The 25,800-nt window shown below is 41.3% G+C and overlaps 1 protein-coding gene across 1 annotated transcript; it reads right to left on the bottom strand.

Annotated features, from left to right (window-relative positions):
• Nucleotides 1-670: 670 nt before the first annotated feature.
• On the bottom strand, nt 671-25,735 carry LOC5511405 (T-complex protein 1 subunit alpha). The gene is made up of 10 exons (XM_001631769.3): nt 25,589-25,735; nt 25,435-25,520; nt 20,012-20,238; nt 18,599-18,891; nt 17,539-17,665; nt 10,394-10,569; nt 8,617-8,740; nt 2,092-2,284; nt 1,364-1,527; nt 671-1,043 (listed from the first exon to the last, which is right to left on the bottom strand). Exons 1-10 carry the CDS (start codon nt 25,668-25,670, stop codon nt 833-835), a joined length of 1,683 nt encoding a protein of 560 aa, XP_001631819.2. The 5' UTR covers nt 25,671-25,735; the 3' UTR covers nt 671-832.
• Nucleotides 25,736-25,800: the final 65 nt, after the last annotated feature.

The following is a 25,800-nucleotide window of genomic DNA, read 5'->3' as shown; positions in this document are numbered from 1 at the left end:
TGTCTACTTTCATGGAGAACACCTCGAGTCCACCTGAAAAAAATGATTACCTTTTTTTTTTACCTCTTACCTTTCTTGCCCCAATCAGTGTTGTGATATGGCATTTACAATAAAAAACAAGATTATATATATATTTTTTATTATATCCAAAGTAGGCAGTAAAATCTTTGTCGTACATGTCACACAAACAAGTTGCAGGATCTCAGGGTCTAGTTTGAATTTCAGCTGGAATCCACAGGTTGGTGATTCTTGAGGGAATGTCGCTGTGCCAATGGATAGCAAGATCGGCCCAACAGAATATCGTTATATTTTACAAGTGTCACCTTTGAAAACCGATTCATTTATTACAGCATATTTTAGAGGAGTCTCGCATTTTGTACTACAGTCCCTTTTTTTCCAAACTTAGACCTTCGATTAATACCAATTATTCCGCAATCAGTTTGGTTCAAACAGCATTGCAATAAACTCCGAATCTAGGATGTTTCTTTCATAAGAATTTGAAATAATAAGAAAAATCGTGTAAATGATTGTATGGGAGCGGTTTGATGATTTTTTAAGGAAATCAGTCCTTTTTTGAATTGACGCAGGCCACCTTAAAATCTTTTTTGGAAAACTGGTGTACTTCCCCAGTTCCAGATATACTATACTAAAAATAAACACATCACAAATACAAGTTGTAACGTTATAGCTGTATTGAACTACCATCATTTTACACACAGTATTTAGCAGTATACAGCAAGCATAGCGATGGGGCGACATGAACACCCTACTCAACATCATCCATTATAGTTGTGCAGGGTGATGGACTGTCAATCATTAGTTGCACAGGGTGTTACCCGTGCAGTTGCCCTGATTGATATGCCTGCTGATAACCGCCTTCTTCCTTCTTCTCTGGTGTCAGTTTGATCATGTCGTCTATCCTCAGGATGGTTATGGCGGCTTCCGTTGCAAACTTCAAGCTCTTAATTTTACAGATGGCAGGCTCAAACACACCAGCTTTCTTGTTATCACGAACCGTGCCCTCAACAAGATCCAGCCCAATCCTACACATGCACAATATAAACGCTATTAATACTTAGTTCCATTTCAGTTACAACAAGTACGGTAATACGAGCAGCAAAATCATACAACTTTTATGGAATGCGTCAAAAAAGCTCGAAAGCGATATTGCATGTTTTAATACGGGCGAACTGGCTTTAATCGTAGAAATTTTTGTTGCAAGTTGGATTCATATTGATTTCTGACTTGCTAATATAACTGTTTGTTAACTCCTGGAGGCAGCACTTTGACGCAAGACAAGTTGGGCTGCTGGAGTAATATGGGCCACATCTCCAAGTTTTGTCGCACAGCCGTGCCAACTCACCATTTGAGGTGTGATCTCTCAGCGTTGATCTGTGATGTGTTATGGAATGCTCTCAGCTTGGCCACCAGGTCGGCCGAGTCCTTTGCTGCGTTCACTGACAGGATCTTAGGGATGACTAGCAATGAGTTTGCAAACTCTGCAATGGCAAGCTGCTCGCGGGAGCCCTGTGGAAAAATACTGATACATCAACTCAAAGATAGTTTGGGCACAGTACTGGGAGAAAAGATATCCACCTCCACAAGGCAAGGTTGTTTATAGTGACCTGGCTAATTAATAAAGGCCTGGCTAAACATTCAAACATGTTTGTCAAACAATGTTTTAGACGCGAATATTGTTCTGCCACACATAAAATAAGGCATTCAGCTGACCAGATGTTTGAACAAGATCAACACATTTTCATCAAACATTGTGTTGAGCGCTCAAACATGTTACGAACATGTACACTCATCAAACAATATTGTACGCACTTCATACATTTATCCAATCAAAACTCGAAATTTCAATGGCGCTACATACTTCGATTTTTTGTCTGGCAAAAGTTCTATTTCAAAGTTTGACAAACGTGTTTGTCTCTAAGTATATAGAAAGTCGCCTCAACAGCTCTTAAACATGGGTCTGGCATATTACTTACCAATGACGTTGGCATATTACTTACCAATGATGTTGCAAAGTTCTCTAGGTATACAGTATAGAGTGTCACCTACACATGGCTCTGGTATATTACTTACCAATGACGTTGCGAAGTTCTCTAGGTATATAGAGAGAGCCGCCTCTACAGCTCCGCCACCTGGCACTAGGGTCTTGGACTCAAGCACTCTCTTGACAACGCAGATGGCATCATGCATGGATCGTTCCATCTCATCTAACATGTAGTCGTTAGCTCCACGTAGAATGATGGAGGAGGATGACCGCGCCTTGGTGCTGGAAGGGTGTAAACGGTCAAATACAATCCAGAGCTATTGTTACAAGTCAAGCCTTTGTTAAATAATACCATGATCACCTCGGATTTTTTTGTTTTCTGAGAAGCAATTACTCGCAAAATTCCCTCGAAAACAATAGACGTGAATCAACTATGTTTGATTTGAGAATTATTCCTGAAAATGTGGGTGGTCTCTAAAGGGACAAAAAGAACAATGTGTATGCAATGCCCCCTGATTCGTCGAACCGTGATCGCTCATCCAACCTGATATGACTTGTAGCTGTGAGTTTATTTCATCGGTGATCAAGGTATTACAAAGTTTTACCCTGCGTTTTAGCCTCCGCCTGCGACGTCTGGACTTCAACTAATCATCCCTCGGTTGGGGGACATTAAATCACTAAATCCCCTCTTGCTATGCTATAACTTATAATAATCTAATCAACAGCAAGGAGGGAGAAATATATGACTGCGTCTTGATACTGGAAAGGGTGTAAACAAATAAAATTCAGTGTTTACATATTCTGTTTGTTTAGATAGACGGTGTGTCTACATAAAGGGTGTGTCTACATAGACTATGTGCACAGAAAGAGGATGTCTACATAGGCGGTGTGCACAGAAAGATGGTGTCTACATAGGTGGTGTGCACAGAAAGAGGGTGTCTACATAGGCGGTGTGTACAGAAAGAGGGTGTCTACATAGGCGGTGTGCACAGAAAGAGGGTGTCTACATAGGCGGTGTGCACAGAAAGATGGTGTCTACATAGGTGGTGTGCACAGAAAGAGGATGTCTACATAGGCGGTGTGCACAGAAAGATGGTGTCTACATAGGTGGTGTGCACAGAAAGAGGGTGTCTACATAGGCGGTGTGTACAGAAAGAGGGTGTCTACATAGGCGGTGTGTACAGAAAGAGGATGTCTACATAGGCAGTGTGTACAGAAAGAGGATGTCTACATAGGCAGTGTGCACAGAAAGAGGGTGTCTACATAGGCGGTGTGTACAGAAAGAGGGTGTCTAAATAGGCGGTGTGTACAGAAAGAGGATGTCTACATAGGCAGTGTGTACAGAAAGAGGATGTCTACATAGGCAGTGTGCACAGAAAGAGGGTGTCTACATAGGCGGTGTGTACAGAAAGAGGGTGTCTACATAGGCGGTGTGTACAGAAAGAGGATGTCTACATAGGCAGTGTGTACAGAAAGAGGATGTCTACATAGGTGGTGTGCACAGAAAGAGGGTGTCTACATAGGCGGTGTGTACAGAAAGAGGGTGTCTACATAGGCGGTGTGTACAGAAAGAGGATGTCTACATAGGCAGTGTGTACAGAAAGAGGATGTCTACATAGGCAGTGTGCACAGAAAGAGGGTGTCTACATAGGCGGTGTGTACAGAAAGAGGGTGTCTAAATAGGCGGTGTGTACAGAAAGAGGGTGTCTACATAGACTTTGTGCACAGAAAGAGGGTGTCTACATAGGCGGTGTGCACAGAAAGAGGGTGTCTACATAGGCGGTGTGTACAGAAAGAGGGTGTCTACATAGGTGGTGTGCACAGAAAGAGGGTGTCTACATAGGCGGTGTGTACAGAAAGAGGGTGTCTACATAGGCGGTGTGCACAGAAAGAGGGTGTCTACATAGGCGGTGTGCACAGAAAGAGGGTGTCTACATAGGCGGTGTGCACAGAAAGAGGGTGTCTACATAGGCGGTGTGTAGGGAAAGAGGGTGTCTACATAGGCGGTGTGCACAGAAAGAGGGTGTCTACATAGACGGTGTGTAGGGAAAGAGGGTGTCTACATAGGCGGTGTGCACAGAAAGAGGGTGTCTACATAGACGGTGTGCACAGAAAGAGTGTGTCTACATAGGCGGTGTGCACAGAAAGAGGGTGTCTACATAGGCGGTGTGCACAGAAAGAGGAGGTCTACATAGGCGGTGTGCACAGAAAGAGGAGGTCTACATAGGCGGTGTGTAGAGAAAGAGGGTGTCTACATAGGCGGTGTGCACAGAAAGAGGGTGTCTACATACGCGGTGTGTACAGAAAGAGGATGTCTACATAGGCGGTGTGCACAGAAAGAGGGTGTCTACATAGGCGGTGTGCACAGAAAGAGGGTGTCTACATAGGCGGTGTGTACAGAAAGAGGATGTCTACATTGGCGGTGTGCACAGAAAGAGGGTGTCTACATAGGCGGTGTGTACAGAAAGAGGATGTCTACATACGCGGTGTGCACAGAAAGAGGAGGTCTACATAGGCGGTGTGCACAGAAAGATGGTGTCTACATAGGCGGTGTGTACAGAAAGAGGAGGTCTACATAGACGGTGTGCACAGAAAGAGGGTGTCTACAAAGACTATGTGCACAGAAAGAGGATGTCTACATAGGCGGTGTGCACAGAAAGATGGTGTCTACATAGGTGGTGTGCACAGAAAGAGGGTGTCTACATAGGCGGTGTGTACAGAAAGAGGGTGTCTACATAGGCAGTGTGTACAGAAAGAGGGTGTCTACATAGGCGGTGTGTACAGAAAGAGGGTGTCTACATAGGCGGTGTGTACAGAAAGAGGATGTCTACATAGGCAGTGTGTACAGAAAGAGGATGTCTACATAGGCAGTGTGCACAGAAAGAGGGTGTCTACATAGGCGGTGTGTACAGAAAGAGGGTGTCTAAATAGGCGGTGTGTACAGAAAGAGGGTGTCTACATAGACTTTGTGCACAGAAAGAGGGTGTCTACATAGGCGGTGTGCACAGAAAGAGGGTGTCTACATAGGCGGTGTGTAGGGAAAGAGGGTGTCTACATAGGCGGTGTGTAGGGAAAGAGGGTGTCTACATAGGCGGTGTGCACAGAAAGAGGGTGTCTACATAGACGGTGTGCACAGAAAGAGTGTGTCTACATAGGCGGTGTGCACAGAAAGAGGGTGTCTACATAGGCGGTGTGCACAGAAAGAGGAGTTCTACATACGCGGTGTGTAGAGAAAGAGGGTGTCTACATAGGCAGTGTGTACAGAAAGAGGATGTCTACATAGGCGGTGTGCACAGAAAGAGGGTGTCTACATAGGCGGTGTGTACAGAAAGAGGGTGTCTACATAGGTGGTGTGCACAGAAAGAGGGTGTCTACATAGGCGGTGTGTACAGAAAGAGGGTGTCTACATAGGCAGTGTGTACAGAAAGAGGGTGTCTACATAGGCGGTGTGTACAGAAAGAGGGTGTCTACATAGGCGGTGTGTACAGAAAGAGGATGTCTACATAGGCAGTGTGTACAGAAAGAGGATGTCTACATAGGCGGTGTGCACAGAAAGAGGGTGTCTACATAGGCGGTGTGTACAGAAAGAGGGTGTCTAAATAGGCGGTGTGTACAGAAAGAGGGTGTCTACATAGACTTTGTGCACAGAAAGAGGGTGTCTACATAGGCGGTGTGCACAGAAAGAGGGTGTCTACATAGGCGGTGTGCACAGAAAGAGGGTGTCTACATAGGCGGTGTGCACAGAAAGAGGGTGTCTACATAGGCGGTGTGTAGGGAAAGAGGGTGTCTACATAGGCGGTGTGCACAGAAAGAGGGTGTCTACATAGACGGTGTGTAGGGAAAGAGGGTGTCTACATAGGCGGTGTGCACAGAAAGAGGGTGTCTACATAGACGGTGTGCACAGAAAGAGTGTGTCTACATAGGCGGTGTGCACAGAAAGAGGGTGTCTACATAGGCGGTGTGCACAGAAAGAGGAGGTCTACATAGGCGGTGTGCACAGAAAGAGGAGGTCTACATAGGCGGTGTGTAGAGAAAGAGGGTGTCTACATAGGCGGTGTGCACAGAAAGAGGGTGTCTACATACGCGGTGTGTACAGAAAGAGGATGTCTACATAGGCGGTGTGCACAGAAAGAGGGTGTCTACATAGGCGGTGTGCACAGAAAGAGGGTATCTACATAGGCGGTGTGTACAGAAAGAGGATGTCTACATTGGCGGTGTGCACAGAAAGAGGGTGTCTACATAGGCGGTGTGTACAGAAAGAGGATGTCTACATACGCGGTGTGCACAGAAAGAGGAGGTCTACATAGGCGGTGTGCACAGAAAGATGGTGTCTACATAGGCGGTGTGTACAGAAAGAGGAGGTCTACATAGACGGTGTGCACAGAAAGAGGGTGTCTACATAGACTATGTGCACAGAAAGATGGTGTCTACATAGGCGGTGTGCACAGAAAGATGGTGTCTACATAGGCGGTGTGCACAGAAAGATGGTGTCTACATAGGTGGTGTGCACAGAAAGAGGGTGTCTACATAGGCGGTGTGTACAGAAAGAGGGTGTCTACATAGGCAGTGTGTACAGAAAGAGGGTGTCTACATAGGCGGTGTGTACAGAAAGAGGGTGTCTACATAGGCGGTGTGTACAGAAAGAGGATGTCTACATAGGCAGTGTGTACAGAAAGAGGATGTCTACATAGGCAGTGTGCACAGAAAGAGGGTGTCTACATAGGCGGTGTGTACAGAAAGAGGGTGTCTAAATAGGCGGTGTGTACAGAAAGAGGGTGTCTACATAGACTTTGTGCACAGAAAGAGGGTGTCTACATAGGCGGTGTGCACAGAAAGAGGGTGTCTACATAGGCGGTGTGTAGGGAAAGAGGGTGTCTACATAGGCGGTGTGTAGGGAAAGAGGGTGTCTACATAGGCGGTGTGCACAGAAAGAGGGTGTCTACATAGACGGTGTGCACAGAAAGAGTGTGTCTACATAGGCGGTGTGCACAGAAAGAGGGTGTCTACATAGGCGGTGTGCACAGAAAGAGGAGTTCTACATACGCGGTGTGTAGAGAAAGAGGGTGTCTACATAGGCAGTGTGTACAGAAAGAGGATGTCTACATAGGCGGTGTGCACAGAAAGAGGGTGTCTACATAGGCGGTGTGTACAGAAAGAGGGTGTCTACATAGGCGGTGTGCACAGAAAGAGGGTGTCTACATAGGCGGTGTGCACAGAAAGAGGGTGTCTACATAGGGGGTGTGTACAGAAAGAGGATGTCTACATTGGCGGTGTGCACAGAAAGAGGGTGTCTACATAGGCGGTGTGTACAGAAAGAGGATGTCTACATACGCGGTGTGCACAGAAAGAGGAGGTCTACATAGGCGGTGTGCACAGAAAGATGGTGTCTACATAGGCGGTGTGTACAGAAAGAGGAGGTCTACATAGACGGTGTGCACAGAAAGAGGGTGTCTACATAGGCGGTGTGCACAGAAAGAGGGTGTCTACATAGGCGGTGTGTACAGAAAGAGGAGGTCTACATAGGCGGTGTGTACAGAAAGAGGGTGTCTACATAGGCGGTGTGCACAGAAAGAGGGTGTCTACATAGGCGGTGTGCACAGAAAGAGGGTGTCTACATAGACTATGTGCACAGAAAGAGGGTGTCTACATAGGCGGTGTGCACAGAAAGAGGGTGTCTACATAGGCGGTGTGCACAGAAAGAGGGTGTCTACATAGGCGGTGTGCACAGAAAGAGGGTGTCTACATAGGCGGTGTGCACAGAAAGAGGGTGTCTACATAGGCGGTGTGCACAGAAAGAGGGTGTCTACATAGGCGGTGTGCACAGAAAGAGGGTGTCTACATAGGCGGTGTGTACAGAAAGAGGGTGTCTACATAGGCAGTGTGTAGAGAAAGAGGGTGTCTACATAGGCGGTGTGTAGAGAAAGAGGGTGTCTACATAGGCGGTGTGCACAGAAAGAGGGTGTCTACATAGGCGGTGTGTACAGAAAGAGGGTGTCTACATAGGCGGTGTGCACAGAAAGAGGGTGTCTACATAGGCGGTGTGTAGAGAAAGAGGGTGTCTACATAGGCGGTGTGCACAGAAAGAGGGTGTCTACATAGGCGGTGTGCACAGAAAGAGGATGTCTACATAGGCGGTGTGTACAGAAAGAGGATGTCTACATAGGCGGTGTGCACAGAAAGAGGGTGTCTACATAGGCGGTGTGTACAGAAAGAGGGTGTCTACATAGGTGGTGTGCACAGAAAGAGGGTGTCTACATAGGCGGTGTGCACAGAAAGAGGATGTCTACATAGGAGGTGTGCACAGAAAGAGGAGGTCTACATAGGCGGTGTGCACAGAAAGAGGAGGTCTACATAGGCGGTGTGCACAGAAAGAGGAGGTCTACATAGGCGGTGTGCACAGAAAGAGGAGGTCTACATAGGCGGTGTGCACAGAAAGAGGATGTCTACATAGGCGATGTGCACAGAAAGAGGATGTCTACATAGGCGGTGTGCACAGAAAGAGGGTGTCTACATAGGTGGCGTGTAGAGAAAGAGGGTGTGTCTTGATAGATGTTTCCTAGACAGAGAGTGAGATACAGTAGAGGGAGGGAGATAGAGAATGTGCATAATCATACCCCTTGATCACAATCAACTCATCATCGCAGATCCTTTGTTGGCAGACTTCCTCTGCTTGACCAAGCATAGATGCATCGAAGCTCTCTTCCCCCTCAAGATTAGCCAGAGACAATACCATGGTAGCTTAAAGCAAACAAGATGAGCACATTGTAATTTGTGTATGGCAGGCAATATGACCCTGTGGTGCTTATTGTATGACATTTGCACTACATGTGCTAGTCCAAACATCACATGGCAGTAGTAAAATTTCTACAACAAAAGGGTGCTTATGGCTGAATTGGGTAATGCCAAAACCATGCATTAACAAAATGGAATGCATAATCACATTGCTACATATTTCTTGTTTTGCATTTGGAAGAAACCGTTTGGTAATCAACACTGGAACTCAACTAATTTTATTTAAGTAAGTTATGTAATACATGTAGCAAAATGCTGAATGAAAAGCATCCAAATAACACAGCCACAACCCTTTCCTTATACAGTAAGTGTACTGCATTGTGTCTTCAATTACATACATACCCCCCCTCTTTTGATCTATCCACAAATGTAAGCATATACATTGCCCCCTGCTGATCTATAACTAAGAGTTTATTACCGAGAGCCGAGGCAATAAGCGATATACATCCCGAGGCAGCAGGCCGAGTATAAGCTTTCCACTATAAGGTCCATCCTTGAAAACAAAGGCCTTGGTATCTTAATTGTACCAAATACAAAGAAGAGTATTCCCTGCACGGCCAGTTTATGGCATTTCACAATGACGGGTAGTCTAAAGGTGTTCTTTATTTGTAGGAAATAACAATTATGCAATAAGCAAGTGATTTTGAGCGTTTGAATGAGATTTGTTACACCCTTTAGTTTGCATAACGCTCATATTATTCTGAGATGGAGAGAGACAAAGACATGTCCGAACTGACACAGAATATGTTTTCCCAAGCCGAATAGTTTCTCCCGGATTTTGATCTTGTCGGAACGATCCTTGGAACGACAAGCCGTAATATTACGATTCTAAGTGAAGAATAAGTTGAGAAGAGACAGAACGACAGGATTCCTGAGAACACGGAAACCAACACGGTGTGGGCTGTTCGTACCTATCAAGAGTTGGCAGAAGTGAGAAATTCGAGCTGTGGCAGGATCGGATAGTTTCGTAAGTTTCAATAGTATCAAAGGTGTTCGATTGTAGTGTTGATGAAGTAATGAGAGAGGATGTTTGTAAGGTTGATAAAGTAATAAAGAGCCAGGGCGAAAGTGGCAATAAACCCCTAAAAAGACCTGCAGATGTAAGAAATTAATAGTAGAAGTTTGTCATGTTTATGGTCCAATAGATTTTAGAAAAGTGTTAAGTTAAGTGCCAAATGGTTGGGTTTTGATATTCAGCATGGAAGAGTGCAGGTAGTGAATTTATTTTATTGCTCATTATATATGCACGGGATGTATACGAGCTTCCCCGGGATGTATCTATATACATCCCTTGCATTCATAATGAGCAATTTTAAAAATTTAAAAATTCAATTCATCAGCCCCGCTCTACCCTGCTGAATATCAAAACCCTCCCCAGGCTCTTAGCTACTTGCATATTAATGAGGTTTGTACGTGAAATAAAGCCCTACAGAAAACAATGGAAATCAATCAATCATGTAATAAACATTGATACATACAGAAAGAACTGTACATACCCGCTGAGTGATTTATCCTGATTTATCTATGCATGTAAGCATATACATTACACACACACCCCTATTGATCTATCCACATCCATATTGTATGTACTGTACATACCCCCTGTTGATCTAGCAATTCTTTTGAGGTCGCCTTTCTTGACCCGTCTTACGGCCATAGCTCCACACTCAACAAAGTACTTAAGGCACAAGTCATCTATACCACCAGTGCTCAGCACAACATTAGCCCCTGATGCCAAGATCTTTTGGATACGCTCCTTTGTAATGTCTGATTCTCTAACAAAGACAACTAGACTATCAGTACAAAGTGTGGTAAGGGAAGACAACTAGACTATTGGTACAACGTGTGGTAAAGGAAGACAACTAGACTATCGGTACAACATGTGGTGAGAGAAGACAACTAGACTATCAGTACAAAGTGTGGTGAGAGAAGACAACTAGACTATTAGTACAACGTGTGGTAAGAGAAGACAACCAGACTATTGGTACAACGTGTGGTGAGAGAAGACGACTAGACTATTAGTAGGGCATGTGGTAAGGGAAGACAACTAGACTATTGGTACAACATGTGGTAAGAGAAGACAGCTAGACTATTGGTACAAAGTGTGGTAAGAGAAGAAAACTAGACTATTAGTAGGGCATGTGGTAAGAGAAGACAACTAGACTATTAGTACAACGTGTGGTGAGAGAAGACAACTAGACTATTGGTACAACGTGTGGTAAGAGAAGACAACAAGACTATCGGTACAACGTGTGGTAAGAGAAGACAACTAGACTATTAGTACAACGTGTGGTAAGAGAAGACAACTAGACTATCAGTACAACGTGTGGTAAGAGAAGACAACTAGACTATTAGTACAACGTGTGGTAAGAGAAGACAACTAGACTATCAGTACAACGTGTGGTAAGAGAAGACAACAAGACTATCGGTACAACGTGTGGTAAGAGAAGACAACTAGACTATTAGTACAACGTGTGGTAAGAGAAGACAACTAGACTATTGGTACAACGTGTGGTGAGAGAAGACAACTAGACTATTGGTACAACGTGTGGTAAGAGAAGACAACTAGACTATCAGTACAGCATGTGGTAAGAGAAGACAACTAGACTATTATTATGGCATGTGGTAAGAGAAGACAACTAGACTATTAGTACGACATTTGGTAAGAGAAGACAACTAGACTATTAGTACGACATTTGGTAAGAGAAGACAACTAGACTATTAGTACAACGTGTGGTAAGAGAAGACAACTAGACTATCAGTACAAAGTGTGGTAAGAGAAGAAAACTAGACTATTGGTACAAAGTGTGGTAAGAGAAGACAACTAGACTATTGGTACAACGTGTGGTAAGAGAAGACAACTAGACTATTGGTACAACGTGTGGTAAGAGAAGACAACTAGACTATTAGTACAAAGTGTGGTAAGAGAAGACAACTAGACTATTAGTACAACGTGTGGTAAGAGAAGACAACTAGACTATTAGTACAACGTGTGGTAAGAGAAGACAACTAGACTATCGGTACAAAGTGTGGTAAGAGAAGAAAACTAGACTATTATTATGGCATGTGGTAAGAGAAGACAACTAGACTATTGGTACAACATGTGGTAAGAGAAGACAACTAGACTATTAGTACAAAGTGTGGTAAGAGAAGACAACTAGACTATTGGTACAAAGTGTGGTAAGAGAAGAAAACTAGACTATTATTATGGCATGTGGTAAGAGAAGACAACTAGACTATTGGTACAACGTGTGGTAAGAGAAGACAACTAGACTATTGGTACAACGTGTGGTAAGAGAAGACAACTAGACTATTGGTACAAAGTGTGGTAAGAGAAGACAACTAGACTATTAGTACGGCATGTGGTAAGAGACGACAACTAGACTATTGGTACAAAGTGTGGTAAGAGAAGACAACTAGACTATTGGTACAACGTGTGGTAAGAGAAGACAACTAGACTATTAGTACGGCATGTGGTAAGAGAAGACAACTAGACTATTGGTACAACGTGTGGTAAGAGAAGACAACTAGACTATTGGTACAACGTGTGGTAAGAGAAGACAACTAGACTATTGGTACAAAGTGTGGTAAGAGAAGACAACTAGACTATCAGTACAAAGTGTAGTAAGAGAAGACAACTAGACTATTGGTACAAAGTGTGGTAAGAGAAGACAACTAGACTATTGGTACAACGTGTGGTAAGAGAAGACAACTAGACTATTGGTACAAAGTGTGGTAAGAGAAGACAACTAGACTATTGGTACAACGTGTGGTAAGAGAAGACAACTAGACTATTGGTACAACGTGTGGTAAGAGAAGACAACTAGACTATTGGTACAACGTGTGGTAAGAGAAGACAACTAGACTATTGGTACAACGTGTGGTAAGAGAAGACAACTAGACTATTGGTACAACGTGTGGTAAGAGAAGACAACTAGACTATTGGTACAACGTGTGGTAAGAGACGACAACTAGACTATTGGTACAAAGTGTGGTAAGAGAAGACAACTAGACTATTGGTACAACGTGTGGTAAGAGAAGACAACTAGACTATTAGTACGGCATGTGGTAAGAGAAGACAACTAGACTATTGGTACAACGTGTGGTAAGAGAAGACAACTAGACTATTGGTACAACGTGTGGTAAGAGAAGACAACTAGACTATTGGTACAAAGTGTGGTAAGAGAAGACAACTAGACTATTGGTACAACGTGTGGTAAGAGAAGACAACTAGACTATTGGTACAACGTGTGGTAAGAGAAGACAACTAGACTATTGGTACAACGTGTGGTAAGAGAAGACAACTAGACTATTGGTACAAAGTGTGGTAAGAGAAGACAACTAGACTATTGGTACAACGTGTGGTAAGAGAAGACAACTAGACTATTAGTACGGCATGTGGTAAGAGAAGACAACTAGACTATCGGTACAAAGTGTGGTAAGAGAAGACAACTAGACTATTGGTACAACGTGTGGTAAGAGACGACAACTAGACTATTGGTACAACGTGTGGTACGAGAAGACAACTAGACTATCAGTACAAAGTGTGGTAAGAGAAGACAACTAGACTATTGGTACAACGTGTGGTAAGAGAAGACAACTAGACTATCAGTACAAAGTGTGGTAAGAGAAGACAACTAGACTATTGGTACAAAGTGTGGTAAGAGAAGACAACTAGACTATCAGTACAAAGTGTGGTAAGAGAAGACAACTAGACTATTAGTACAACGTGTGGTAAGAGAAGACAACTAGACTATTGGTACAAAGTGTGGTAAGAGAAGACAACTAGACTATCAGTACAAAGTGTGGTAAGAGAAGACAACTAGACTATTAGTACAACATGTGGTAAAAGACGACAACTAGACTATTGGTACAAAGTGTGGTAAGAGAAGACAACTAGACTATTGGTACAACGTGTGGTAAGAGAAGACAACTAGACTATTAGTACGGCATGTGGTAAGAGAAGACAACTAGACTATTGGTACAACGTGTGGTAAGAGAAGACAACTAGACTATTGGTACAACGTGTGGTAAGAGAAGACAACTAGACTATTGGTACAAAGTGTGGTAAGAGAAGACAACTAGACTATTAGTACAACGTGTGGTAAGAGAAGACAACTAGACTATCAGTACAAAGTGTGGTAAGGTAAGACAACTAGACTATTGGTACAAAGTGTGGTAAGGGAAGACAACTAGACTATTAGTACAAAGTGTGGTAAGAGAAGACAACTAGACTATTGGTACAAAGTGTGGTAAGAGAAGACAACTAGACTATTGGTACAACGTGTGGTAAGAGAAGACAACTAGACTATTGGTACAACGTGTGGTAAGAGAAGACAACTAGACTATTGGTACAACGTGTGGTAAGAGAAGACAACTAGACTATTGGTACAACGTGTGGTAAGAGAAGACAACTAGACTATTGGTACAACGTGTGGTAAGAGACGACAACTAGACTATTGGTACAAAGTGTGGTAAGAGAAGACAACTAGACTATTGGTACAACGTGTGGTAAGAGAAGACAACTAGACTATTAGTACGGCATGTGGTAAGAGAAGACAACTAGACTATTGGTACAACGTGTGGTAAGAGAAGACAACTAGACTATTGGTACAACGTGTGGTAAGAGAAGACAACTAGACTATTGGTACAAAGTGTGGTAAGAGAAGACAACTAGACTATTGGTACAACGTGTGGTAAGAGAAGACAACTAGACTATTGGTACAACGTGTGGTAAGAGAAGACAACTAGACTATTGGTACAACGTGTGGTAAGAGAAGACAACTAGACTATTGGTACAAAGTGTGGTAAGAGAAGACAACTAGACTATTGGTACAACGTGTGGTAAGAGAAGACAACTAGACTATTAGTACGGCATGTGGTAAGAGAAGACAACTAGACTATCGGTACAAAGTGTGGTAAGAGAAGACAACTAGACTATTGGTACAACGTGTGGTAAGAGACGACAACTAGACTATTGGTACAACGTGTGGTACGAGAAGACAACTAGACTATCAGTACAAAGTGTGGTAAGAGAAGACAACTAGACTATTGGTACAACGTGTGGTAAGAGAAGACAACTAGACTATCAGTACAAAGTGTGGTAAGAGAAGACAACTAGACTATTGGTACAAAGTGTGGTAAGAGAAGACAACTAGACTATCAGTACAAAGTGTGGTAAGAGAAGACAACTAGACTATTAGTACAACGTGTGGTAAGAGAAGACAACTAGACTATTGGTACAAAGTGTGGTAAGAGAAGACAACTAGACTATCAGTACAAAGTGTGGTAAGAGAAGACAACTAGACTATTAGTACAACATGTGGTAAAAGACGACAACTAGACTATTGGTACAAAGTGTGGTAAGAGAAGACAACTAGACTATTGGTACAACGTGTGGTAAGAGAAGACAACTAGACTATTAGTACGGCATGTGGTAAGAGAAGACAACTAGACTATTGGTACAACGTGTGGTAAGAGAAGACAACTAGACTATTGGTACAACGTGTGGTAAGAGAAGACAACTAGACTATTGGTACAAAGTGTGGTAAGAGAAGACAACTAGACTATTAGTACAACGTGTGGTAAGAGAAGACAACTAGACTATCAGTACAAAGTGTGGTAAGGTAAGACAACTAGACTATTGGTACAAAGTGTGGTAAGGGAAGACAACTAGACTATTAGTACAAAGTGTGGTAAGAGAAGACAACTAGACTATTGGTACAAAGTGTGGTAAGAGAAGACAACTAGACTATTGGTACAACGTGTGGTAAGAGAAGACAACTAGACTATTGGTACAACGTGTGGTAAGAGAAGACAACTAGACTATTGGTACAACGTGTGGTAAGAGAAGACAACTAGACTATTGGTACAAAGTGTGGTAAGAGAAGACAACTAGACTATCAGTACAAAGTGTGGTAAGAGAAGACAACTAGACTATTAGTACAACGTGTGGTAAGAGAAGACAACTAGACTATTGGTACAAAGTGTGGTAAGAGAAGACAACTAGACTATCAGTACAAAGTGTGGTAAGAGAAGACAACTAGACTATTAGTACAACATGTGGTAAAAGACGACAACTAGACTATTGGTACAAAGTGTGGTAAGAGAAGACAACTAGACTATTGGTACAACGTGTGGTAAGAGAAGACAACTAGACTATTAGTACGGCATGTGGTAAGAGAAGACAACTAGACTATTGGTACAACGTGTGGTAAGAGAAGACAACTAGACTATTGGTACAACGTGTGGTAAGAGAAGACAACTAGACTATTGGTACAAAGTGTGGTAAGAGAAGACAACTAGACTATTAGTACAACGTGTGGTAAGAGAAGACAACTAGACTATCAGTACAAAGTGTGGTAAGGTAAGACAACTAGACTATTGGTACAAAGTGTGGTAAGGGAAGACAACTAGACTATTAGTACAAAGTGTGGTAAGAGAAGACAACTAGACTATTGGTACAAAGTGTGGTAAGAGAAGACAACTAGACTATTGGTACAACGTGTGGTAAGAGAAGACAACTAGACTATTGGTACAACGTGTGGTAAGAGAAGACAACTAGACTATTGGTACAACGTGTGGTAAGAGAAGACAACTAGACTATCAGTACAACATGTGGTAAGAGAAGACAACTAGACTATTGGTACAACGTGTGGTAAGAGAAGACAACTAGACTATTGGTACAACGTGTGGTAAGAGAAGACAACTAGACTATTGGTACAACGTGTGGTAAGAGAAGACAACTAGACTATTGGTACAACGTGTGGTAAGAGAAGACAACTAGACTATTGGTACAACGTGTGGTAAGAGAAGACAACTAGACTATTGGTACAACGTGTGGTAAGAGAAGACAACTAGACTATCAGTACAACATGTGGTAAGAGAAGACAACTAGACTATTGGTACAACGTGTGGTAAGAGAAGACAACTAGACTATTGGTACAACGTGTGGTAAGAGAAGACAACTAGACTATTGGTACAACGTGTGGTAAGAGAAGACAACTAGACTATTAGTACAACGTATGGTAAGAGAAGACAACTAGACTATCAGTACAGCATGTGGTAAGAGAAGACAACTAGACTATTGGTACAACGTGTGGTAAGGGAAGACAACTAGACTATCGGTACAACATGTGGTGAGAGAAGACAACTAGACTATTAGTACAACGTGTGGTAAGAGAAGACAACTAGACTATTGGTACAACGTGTGGTAAGAGAAGACAACTAGACTATTAGTACAACGTGTGGTAAGAGAAGACAACTAGACTATTGGTACAACGTGTGGTAAGAGAAGACAACTACTAGACTATTAGTACAACGTGTAGTAAGAGAAGACAACTAGACTATTGGTACAACGTGTGGTAAGAGAAGACAACTAGACTATTAGTACAACGTGTGGTAAGAGAAGACAACTAGACTATTGGTACAGCGTGTGGTAAGAGAAGACAACTAGACTATTAGTACGGCATGTGGTAAGAGAAGACAACTAGACTATCGGTACAACGTGTGGTGAGAGAAGACAACTTGACTATTGGTACAACGTGTGGTAAGAGAAGACAACTAGACTATTGGTACAAAGTGTGGTAAGGGAAGACAACTAGACTATCAGTACAACGTGTGGTGAGAGAAGACAACTAGACTATTAGGCATGTGGTAAGAGAAGAAAAGTAGACAATTGGTACAATGTGTGGTAAGAGAAGACAACTAAACCATCTGGGTGTTTTTAAAGCTTTTGATCTTACCTTTTTCTGATGGCCTCTAGTTTTTCTGGGTCATCGACCACGACGCTAACCCCAAGATGCATTTTGGCCTTTTGGAGTGTGAAGTCCAGACAAGCAATCTTGGCATTAGTTACTTGTTTAGGCATAGCTGGAGAGAAAGTACAGTAGGCATTTAGGCATAGCTGGGGAGAAAGTACAGTAGGCATTTAGGCATAGCTGGGGAGAAAGTACAGTAGGCATTTAGGCATAGCTGGGGAGAAAGTACAGTAAGCATTTAGGCATAGCTGGGGAGAAAGTACAGTAGGCATTTAGGCATAGCTGGGGAGAAAGTACAGTAGGCATTTAGGCATAGCTGGAGAGAAAGTACAGTAGGCATTTAGGCATAGCTGGAGAGAAAGTACAGTAGGCATTGGTAAGGGAGTTTACCAATGGGCTTCTTTTACATTTCAAGCTACAGTACAGTTGGGTTGATTTTATTTACTAACATTGCAGGTCATGCTGAATTACAGGAAGGGTCAGGTACAATAAATAATATAATAAATACATAAATAAACAATTCCTTATAATAATTCATTGGCATGTTTTAACTTAATAATTCTGGAAAGGTGCCGTGTGGAAAATGCAACCTTTTTTAAAAAAAGGGACACTTTACTGTAAGAAAATGCTAATTAAAAAGAACAGAGCTTATATTATGGTTACTCCTTGTTTTATTTACCTTGTGAAGCAATGGTGCAGTTGAGAGGGTGTGTTTTATTTACCTTGTGAAGCAATGGTGCAGTTGAGATGGTGTGTTTTATTTACCTTGTGAAGCAATGGTGCTTTAGAGAGGGTGTGTTTTATTTTCCTTGTGAAGCAATGCAGTTGAGAGGGTGTGCTTGTGAACAATGCAGTTGAGACGTTGTGTTTTATTTACCTTGAGAACAATGCAGTTGAGAGGGTGTGTTTTATTGACTTTGTGAAGCAATGTTGCAGTTGAGAGGATGTGTTTTATTTACCTTGTGAAGCAATGGTGCAGTTGAGAGGGTGTGTTTTATTGACTTTGTGAAGCAATGTTGCAGTTGAGAGGATGTGTTTTATTTACCTTGTGAAGCAATGGTGCAGTTGAGAGCATAACCATCTACAAGTATACTCTCCTTAGCACTGCCACCATGAGCCTTCAGTACATTTATTGCCTTAATGGGGTACTTCGCCTCTCCCTTGTTCCCTGTACGCTTGACGGCCATGACAGCATCTACAATCATGTTAGCAAAGAAATCCCCTTGCTGCCCAATAAGCTTGGAAGAGAGGGCGGTGTTGGCGGCACTCACGATGCAGTCCCTACCGAGCTCATCCACACTTATTGTCATGTGCTCCTGAATGTATTTACATGCCTCCCTACAAAAATATGAACAGAGTTATTTATCAAGCTTCCTTGAAAGTCAATATTATGTTTTCTGTAAATCAATTTAAAATTTGGTTTTCTTCTGCTCCTTGTTTACTGGTGGCGGAATATGGAGGAAAGGGACTTCAAAAGCAGGCCTTTATACAGTAGTATTTATCCTTGTATTGCAGTCTTTGAGGACTTTATATAGTAATATGTATCCCTGTATTGCAGTCTTAGAGGCCTTTATACAGGAACATGTATCCCTGTATTGCAGTCTTTGAGGCCTTTATACAGGAATATGTCTCCCTGTATTGCAGTCTTTAAGGCCTTTATTCAGTAGTACGTATCCCTGTATTGCAGTCTTTGAGGCCTTTAAGGCCTTTATTCAGTAGTACGTATCCTTGTATTGCAGTCGTTAAGGCCTTTATACAGGAATATGTCTCCCTGTATTGCAGTCTTTGAGGCCTTTATACAGGAATATGTCTCCCTGTATTGCAGTCTTTGAGGCCTTTATACAGTAATATGTCTCCCTGTATTGCAGTCTTTGAGGCCTTTACACAGGAATATGTCTCCCTGTATTGCAGTCTTTAAGGCCTTTATACAGGAATGTCTCCCTATATTGCAGTCTTTAAGGCCTTTATACAGGAATATGTCTCGCTGTATTGCAGTCTTTGAGGCCTTTATACAGGAATATGTCTCCCTGTATTGCAGTCTTTGAGGCCTTTATACAGTAATGTCTCCCTGTATTGCAGTCTTTGAGGCCTTTATACAGGAATATGTCTCCCTGTATTGCAGTCTTTAAGGCCTTTATACAGGAATATGTCTCCCTGTATTGCAGTCTTTGAGGCCTTTATACAGGAATATGTCTCCCTGTATTGCAGTCTTTGAGGCCTTTATTCAGTAGTACGTATCCCTGTATTGCAGTCTTTGAGGCCTTAAAGGCCTTTATACAGGAATATGTCTTGGAATTGCAGTCTTTACTGTGTTGTGGACTGTTTCTCCTCCCCTTGTTCTACATGATTGGATACTATATATAACCATTTGTACTGTTATATTGCCATATTATCAATTTTGTTAGAGGTCACAAATTATCAAAGAAAAAATGGGAGGGGGATCAAATGGATAACATACTTGCAGGCTAGTCTGTATCCGCTTATAATAGAAGTGGGGTGGATCTTCTGTTTAACAAGTTCGTTAGCTCCTTTAAGAAGCTCTGCTGCCAGGATTACAACTGACGTTGTTCCGTCTCCGACTTCTTGGTCTTGCAGGTCAGCCAACTCGCATAGGATCTTAGCGGCTGGGTGTTCGACCTCAAGTAACTTGAGAATTGTTGCCCCATCATTGGTTACAGTCACATCCTAAAAAGCATCTTTGTTAGATAAATAAAAAGTCTAAATGTATTGAGGGGATAAAATAGTCACATCCTAAAAAGCATCTTTGTTAGATAAATAAAAAGTCTAAATGTATTGAGGGGATAAAATAGTCACATCCTAAAATAGCACCTTTGTCAGACCTTGGATAACATGGGGTAAATAAATAATCTATGTATTCATGGGATTAAGTATTCACATCTTAAACAAGGACCCGCGCTATAAAAGGGCCTGGACCAGGTCCATGAAAGGCTCAGTTTTCAGTAAACTGCTACGCGGTGCAGAGCTCCGGCATTCAGTCAAGCGTGTCTTATTTCCTAAGAGGAGCGAAACCCAAACTCAACTTTTGAAGCGTTTTTCTTCTCGTTTGCTCGGTTTATTTTCTCTTGGCTTCTAACAATGAAAAACCCACCAAAAGAGCAGGAATATGCACTAAAAATTATTCAAATTATTAACGATAACATAACTAAAAAGTCTCAGTACAGATGCAATGTTATGGCATGTTGTCATCATGAAGTTTAGATTTTATTTATCCGGAAGGGGGCGGGGCTAAGCCCTTTTATAGTGCAGGTCCTTGTTTAAACAAAGCATATTCATCAACCTTTTATAACCTGGGCTAAATAAACAGTATCTGACCTCCAGGGATAAAAAAACTCCAAATGGAGATATGATAATTAGCAGATAAGATTACACCAATTTCAGGGCTTGGTCTATCAAACACAATATGTTTCTGCACTAGCCGAAAAAATGTTTGTTTTCCCTTGAATATGATAGAACTGTGCTAAACACCTACTGCAGCTCTGCTTCTTTACTAATTATGCTATTTTATTGCTATGGAAATTTTGGACTAATTTATTTTGTTATAATTACTTTTAAGTCCTCACAAAGCCTTTTTACAACACAAATTTTCCTATAAAAAGTCCCTATAACCTTTCATGCTCCAGGATCCAGGGTACTTTGCTGGCGCTTGCGGGCTGATTTCATCGGCTATCAGTTTTAAATTGGCTTAGTGTGCGATGTGTCACTCCCCCAGAACTAGTCTGACTACAAAACTTTCTCAGTGGCTCTCCTACCGTAGTGACCATTGGAAGCACTTGCAAAGTACGCCGGATCCTCAAGCATCTATCAGACTGGATAGATTTGGTTACGTCTTTATATTTTCTATATATTTTACTCTAAAACGCTCAAATTCTTATTATTGGGGTATTTTGGTCAACCCTTTGTATAAAAGTCTGTGAAATGGAAGGTCGGGGTCCAATCATTTGTGACGTACATCAAGCTGTTAATTAAATTACACGAGAAATAAATGTGTGCGCTATATTAGTTCCCATCTACATGGTTGTGTGTTTACAAGTTTTATCAACCAGGTAGTCAACTGATTATTTAACTGGAGGACACTAATCTGCAAAATTTATTAAAGATTTTATAGTCTGTGAGTTGCACTCTTTTTAAACCTAGTCTGTGAGTTACACTCTTTATAAACCTAGTCTGTGAGTTGCACTCTTTTTAAACCTAGTCTGTGAGTTGTACTCTTTATAAACCTAGTCTGTGAGTTACACTCTTTATAAACCTAGTCTGTGAGTTGCACTCTTTATAAACCTAGTCTGTGAGTTACACTCTTTTTAAACCTAGTTTGTGAGTTACACTCTTTTTAAACCTAGTCTGTGAGTTGCACTCTTTATAAACCTAGTCTGTGAGTTACACTCTTTTTAAACCTAGTCTGTGAGTTGCACTCTTTTTAAACCTAGTCTGTGAGTCGCACTCTTTATAAACCTAGTCTGTGAGTTACACTCTTTTTAAACCTAGTCTGTGAGTTACACTCTTTATAAACCTAGTCTGTGAGTTGCACTCTTTATAAACCTAGTCTGTGAGTTACACTCTTTATAAACCTAGTCTGTGAGTTACACTCTTTATAAACCTAGTCTGTTAGTTGCACTCTTTATAAACCTAGTCTGTGAGTTACACTCTTTTTAAACCTAGTCTGTGAGTTGCACTCTTTATAAACCTAGTCTGTGAGTTACACTCTTTTTAAACCTAGTCTGTGAGTTGCACTCTTTTTAAACCTAGTCTGTGAGTTGCACTCTTTTTAAACCTAGTCTGTGAGTTGCACTCTTTATAAACCTAGTCTGTGAGTTGCACTCTTTATAAACCTAGTCTGTGAGTTGCACTCTTTTTAAACCTAGTCTGTGAGTTACACTCTTTATAAACCTAGTCTGAGTTACACTCTTTTTAAACCTAGTCTGTGAGTTGAACTCTTTATAAACCTAGTCTGTGAGTTGCACTCTTTATAAACCTAGCCTGTGAGTTACACTCTTTTTAAACCTAGTCTGTGAGTTGCACTTTTTTTAAACCTAGTCTGTGAGTTACACTCTTTATAAACCTAGTCTGTGAGTTGCACTCTTTTTAAACCTAGTCTGTGAGTTGCACTCTTTTTAAACCTAGTCTGTGAGTTACACTCTTTTTAAACCTAGTCTGTGAGTTGCACTCTTTATAAACCTAGTCTGTGAGTTACACTCTTTTTAAAATTAGTCTGTGAGTTACACTCTTTTTAAACCTAGTCTGTGAGTTACACTCTTTATAAACCTAGTCTGTGAGTTACACTCTTTTTAAACCTAGTCTGTGAGTTGCACTCTTTATAAACCTAGTCTGTGAGTTACACTCTTTTTAAACCTAGTCTGTGAGTTACACTCTTTATAAACCTAGTCTGTGAGTTACACTCTTTATAAACCTAGTCTGTGAGTTACACTCTTTTTAAACCTAGTCTGTGAGTTACACTCTTTATAAACCTAGTCTGTGAGTTGCACTCTTTTTAAACATAGTCTGTGAGTTGCACTCTTTATAAACCTAGTCTGTGAGTTGCACTCTTTATAAACCTAGTCTGTGAGTTACACTCTTTTTAAACCTAGTCTGTGAGTTGCACTCTTTATAAACCTAGTCTGTGAGTTGCACTCTTCATAAACCTAGTCTGTGAGTTGCACTCTTTATAAACCTAGTCTGTGAGTTACACTCTTTATAAACCTAGTCTGTGAGTTGCACTCTTTATAAACCTAGTCTGTGAGTTGCACTCTTTATAAACCTAGTCTGTGAGTTGCACTCTTTTTAAACCTAGTCTGTGAGTTGCACTCTTTTTAAACCTAGTCTGTGAGTTGCACTCTTTTTAAACCTAGTCTGTGAGTTGCACTCTTTATAAACCTAGTCTGTGAGTTGCACTCTTTTTAAACCTAGTCTGTGAGTTACACTCTTTTTAAACCTAGTCTGTGAGTTGCACTCTTTTTAAACCTAGTCTGTGAGTTACACTCTTTTTAAACCTAGTCTGTGAGTTACACTCTTTTTAAACCTAGTCTGTGAGTTGCACTCTTAATAAACCTAGTCTGTGAGTTGCACTCTTAATAAACCTAGTCTGTGAGTTACACTCTTTATAAACCTAGTCTGTGAGTTACACTCTTTTTAAACCTAGTCTGTGAGTTACACTCTTTATAAACCTAGTCTGTGAGTTGCACTCTTTTTAAACATAGTCTGTGAGTTGCACTCTTTATAAACCTAGTCTGTGAGTTGCACTCTTTATAAACCTAGTCTGTGAGTTGCACTCTTTTTAAACCTAGTCTGTGAGTTACACTCTTTATAAACCTAGTCTGTGAGTTACACTCTTTTTAAACCTAGTCTGTGAGTTGCACTCTTTATAAACCTAGTCTGTGAGTTGCACTCTTTATAAACCTAGTCTGTGAGTTGCACTCTTTATAAACCTAGTCTGTGAGTTACACTCTTTATAAACCTAGTCTGTGAGTTGCACTCTTTATAAACCTAGTCTGTGAGTTGCACTCTTTATAAACCTAGTCTGTGAGTTGCACTCTTTATAAACCTAGTCTGTGAGTTGCACTCTTTTTAAACCTAGTCTGTGAGTTGCACTCTTTTTAAACCTAGTCTGTGAGTTACACTCTTTTTAAACCTAGTCTGTGAGTTACACTCTTTTTAAACCTAGTCTGTGAGTTAAACTCTTTATAAACCTAGTCTCTGTGAGTTACACTCTTTTTGAAACCTACATGTAGTCTGTGAATTGCACTCTTTTTGAAACCTAGTCTGTGATGTGTACTCTTTTTGAAACGACATTTTCTTTTTTCGCATATAATTCTCTGCTTTAAATTATTCTTGCTTTATTTTGAGTAGCATTGAAAACACTTCGCCAATATTTTATGGTTTTACAGTTTCTGAATTTTAACGAATTTGAGGAAAATATGCTGTTTTAGATTTTCCTGCCAAACTGGAATTTATTTACTTGATGCAAGATCCTTTCACGCAGCCAAGAAATATTCAAAGCTCTGTATAAGATTAAGGACCAAGTAAAAGAAAAAGACATGTTTATCGCCGCCGCCTACATCCTTTTTTGGGCCGCATCAATATATTTTTTAATTAGTCATCTCTGCTGCTTTTTTTGTTGTTTGTTCCTCAGAAGTTCACATTTCATGCATCAGTGGTGCCTGGGTACTGAAAAAAAGGTTCCCATTCAAGGCTTTTCTTAAGATTTTTTTCACCCGTTTGCAACATCGTGGAAATTTCCTTTGTAAATCATACAAATCTTTGATAAACCAAGGAGAAAAAAAGATAATAAAAAGGGCTGCATGCTCCCTATTTTGATCTTATCAGGACGATAAACTTGTTTTTGTTTTTACTTGGCCTAATTTTCAATCAAATTTAATTCCGTTTTCAGAATTTGAAAGTTTATGTATGCTTTCTTCTGGCTAGATTGCTATGAGTGGAAGGTTTTAAGAACTTTAAGGTTTTTATTCAGATTTGACTATTCTACAGCCCTTGCCAAGTTGCCTGTCCTTATATGGGCATACCCTTAGTTACACATTCCCTTGTGTGTATTGTACATGTATGCGAATATGTATTGAGGTCACTATAGGGTAATATGTGAGCCAAGAGAAATAAGCACGGAGTTTCTATATTCAAGGGAAGGGCCATTAGCGGTGAGAAACTCGACAGATTTTATATTTGCCATGTACCGCCAGTCACCACGTGCGAATCACAGACTGACAGATGAACGTGCCGACCGGCTTTCACCCCTCACACTTCTAAACATCTTTACATGGACATATTAAATTATTGATGTTATTCCCGTGGGTTATTTTAACACTTTGATAAGAGTTCTAGTTAATCTATAAAGCAGTTTTAGTAGAAACCTACCCCAATATCGTCAACCAGCATCTTGTCCAAACCAACTGGTCCAAGCGAGCTTTTCACGATGTTTGCGATGGCTGTAACTGCCGTAACTAGAGGGAAATCACGCAGAAGTTAGCACAGCATTGTAGCACGATTATTAACGTGGATGGATACTAACCATTTTGGTTTCTAATGCTTTCGCCTGAGGTTCTTTCGCCTCCTACATGAAGAAGTTCGGCTGAGCTTGGAGTAGACGACATTTTGAAATTCGGCGAGGAGTGAATGAGCGTCCGAAGAATGCTGGGTAATGGAGGAGTGCCTTACCCAGAATGCAACATTAAAAAAAAACTTTTTTTCACTTTTCTATTAAATTTTCAAGTTATTATTATT

Source organism: Nematostella vectensis, chromosome 11, assembly GCF_932526225.1.
Source record: "Nematostella vectensis chromosome 11, jaNemVect1.1, whole genome shotgun sequence".
NCBI lineage: Eukaryota > Metazoa > Cnidaria > Anthozoa > Actiniaria > Edwardsiidae > Nematostella > Nematostella vectensis.
This window is presented reverse-complemented; position numbering and strand designations above follow the sequence as displayed.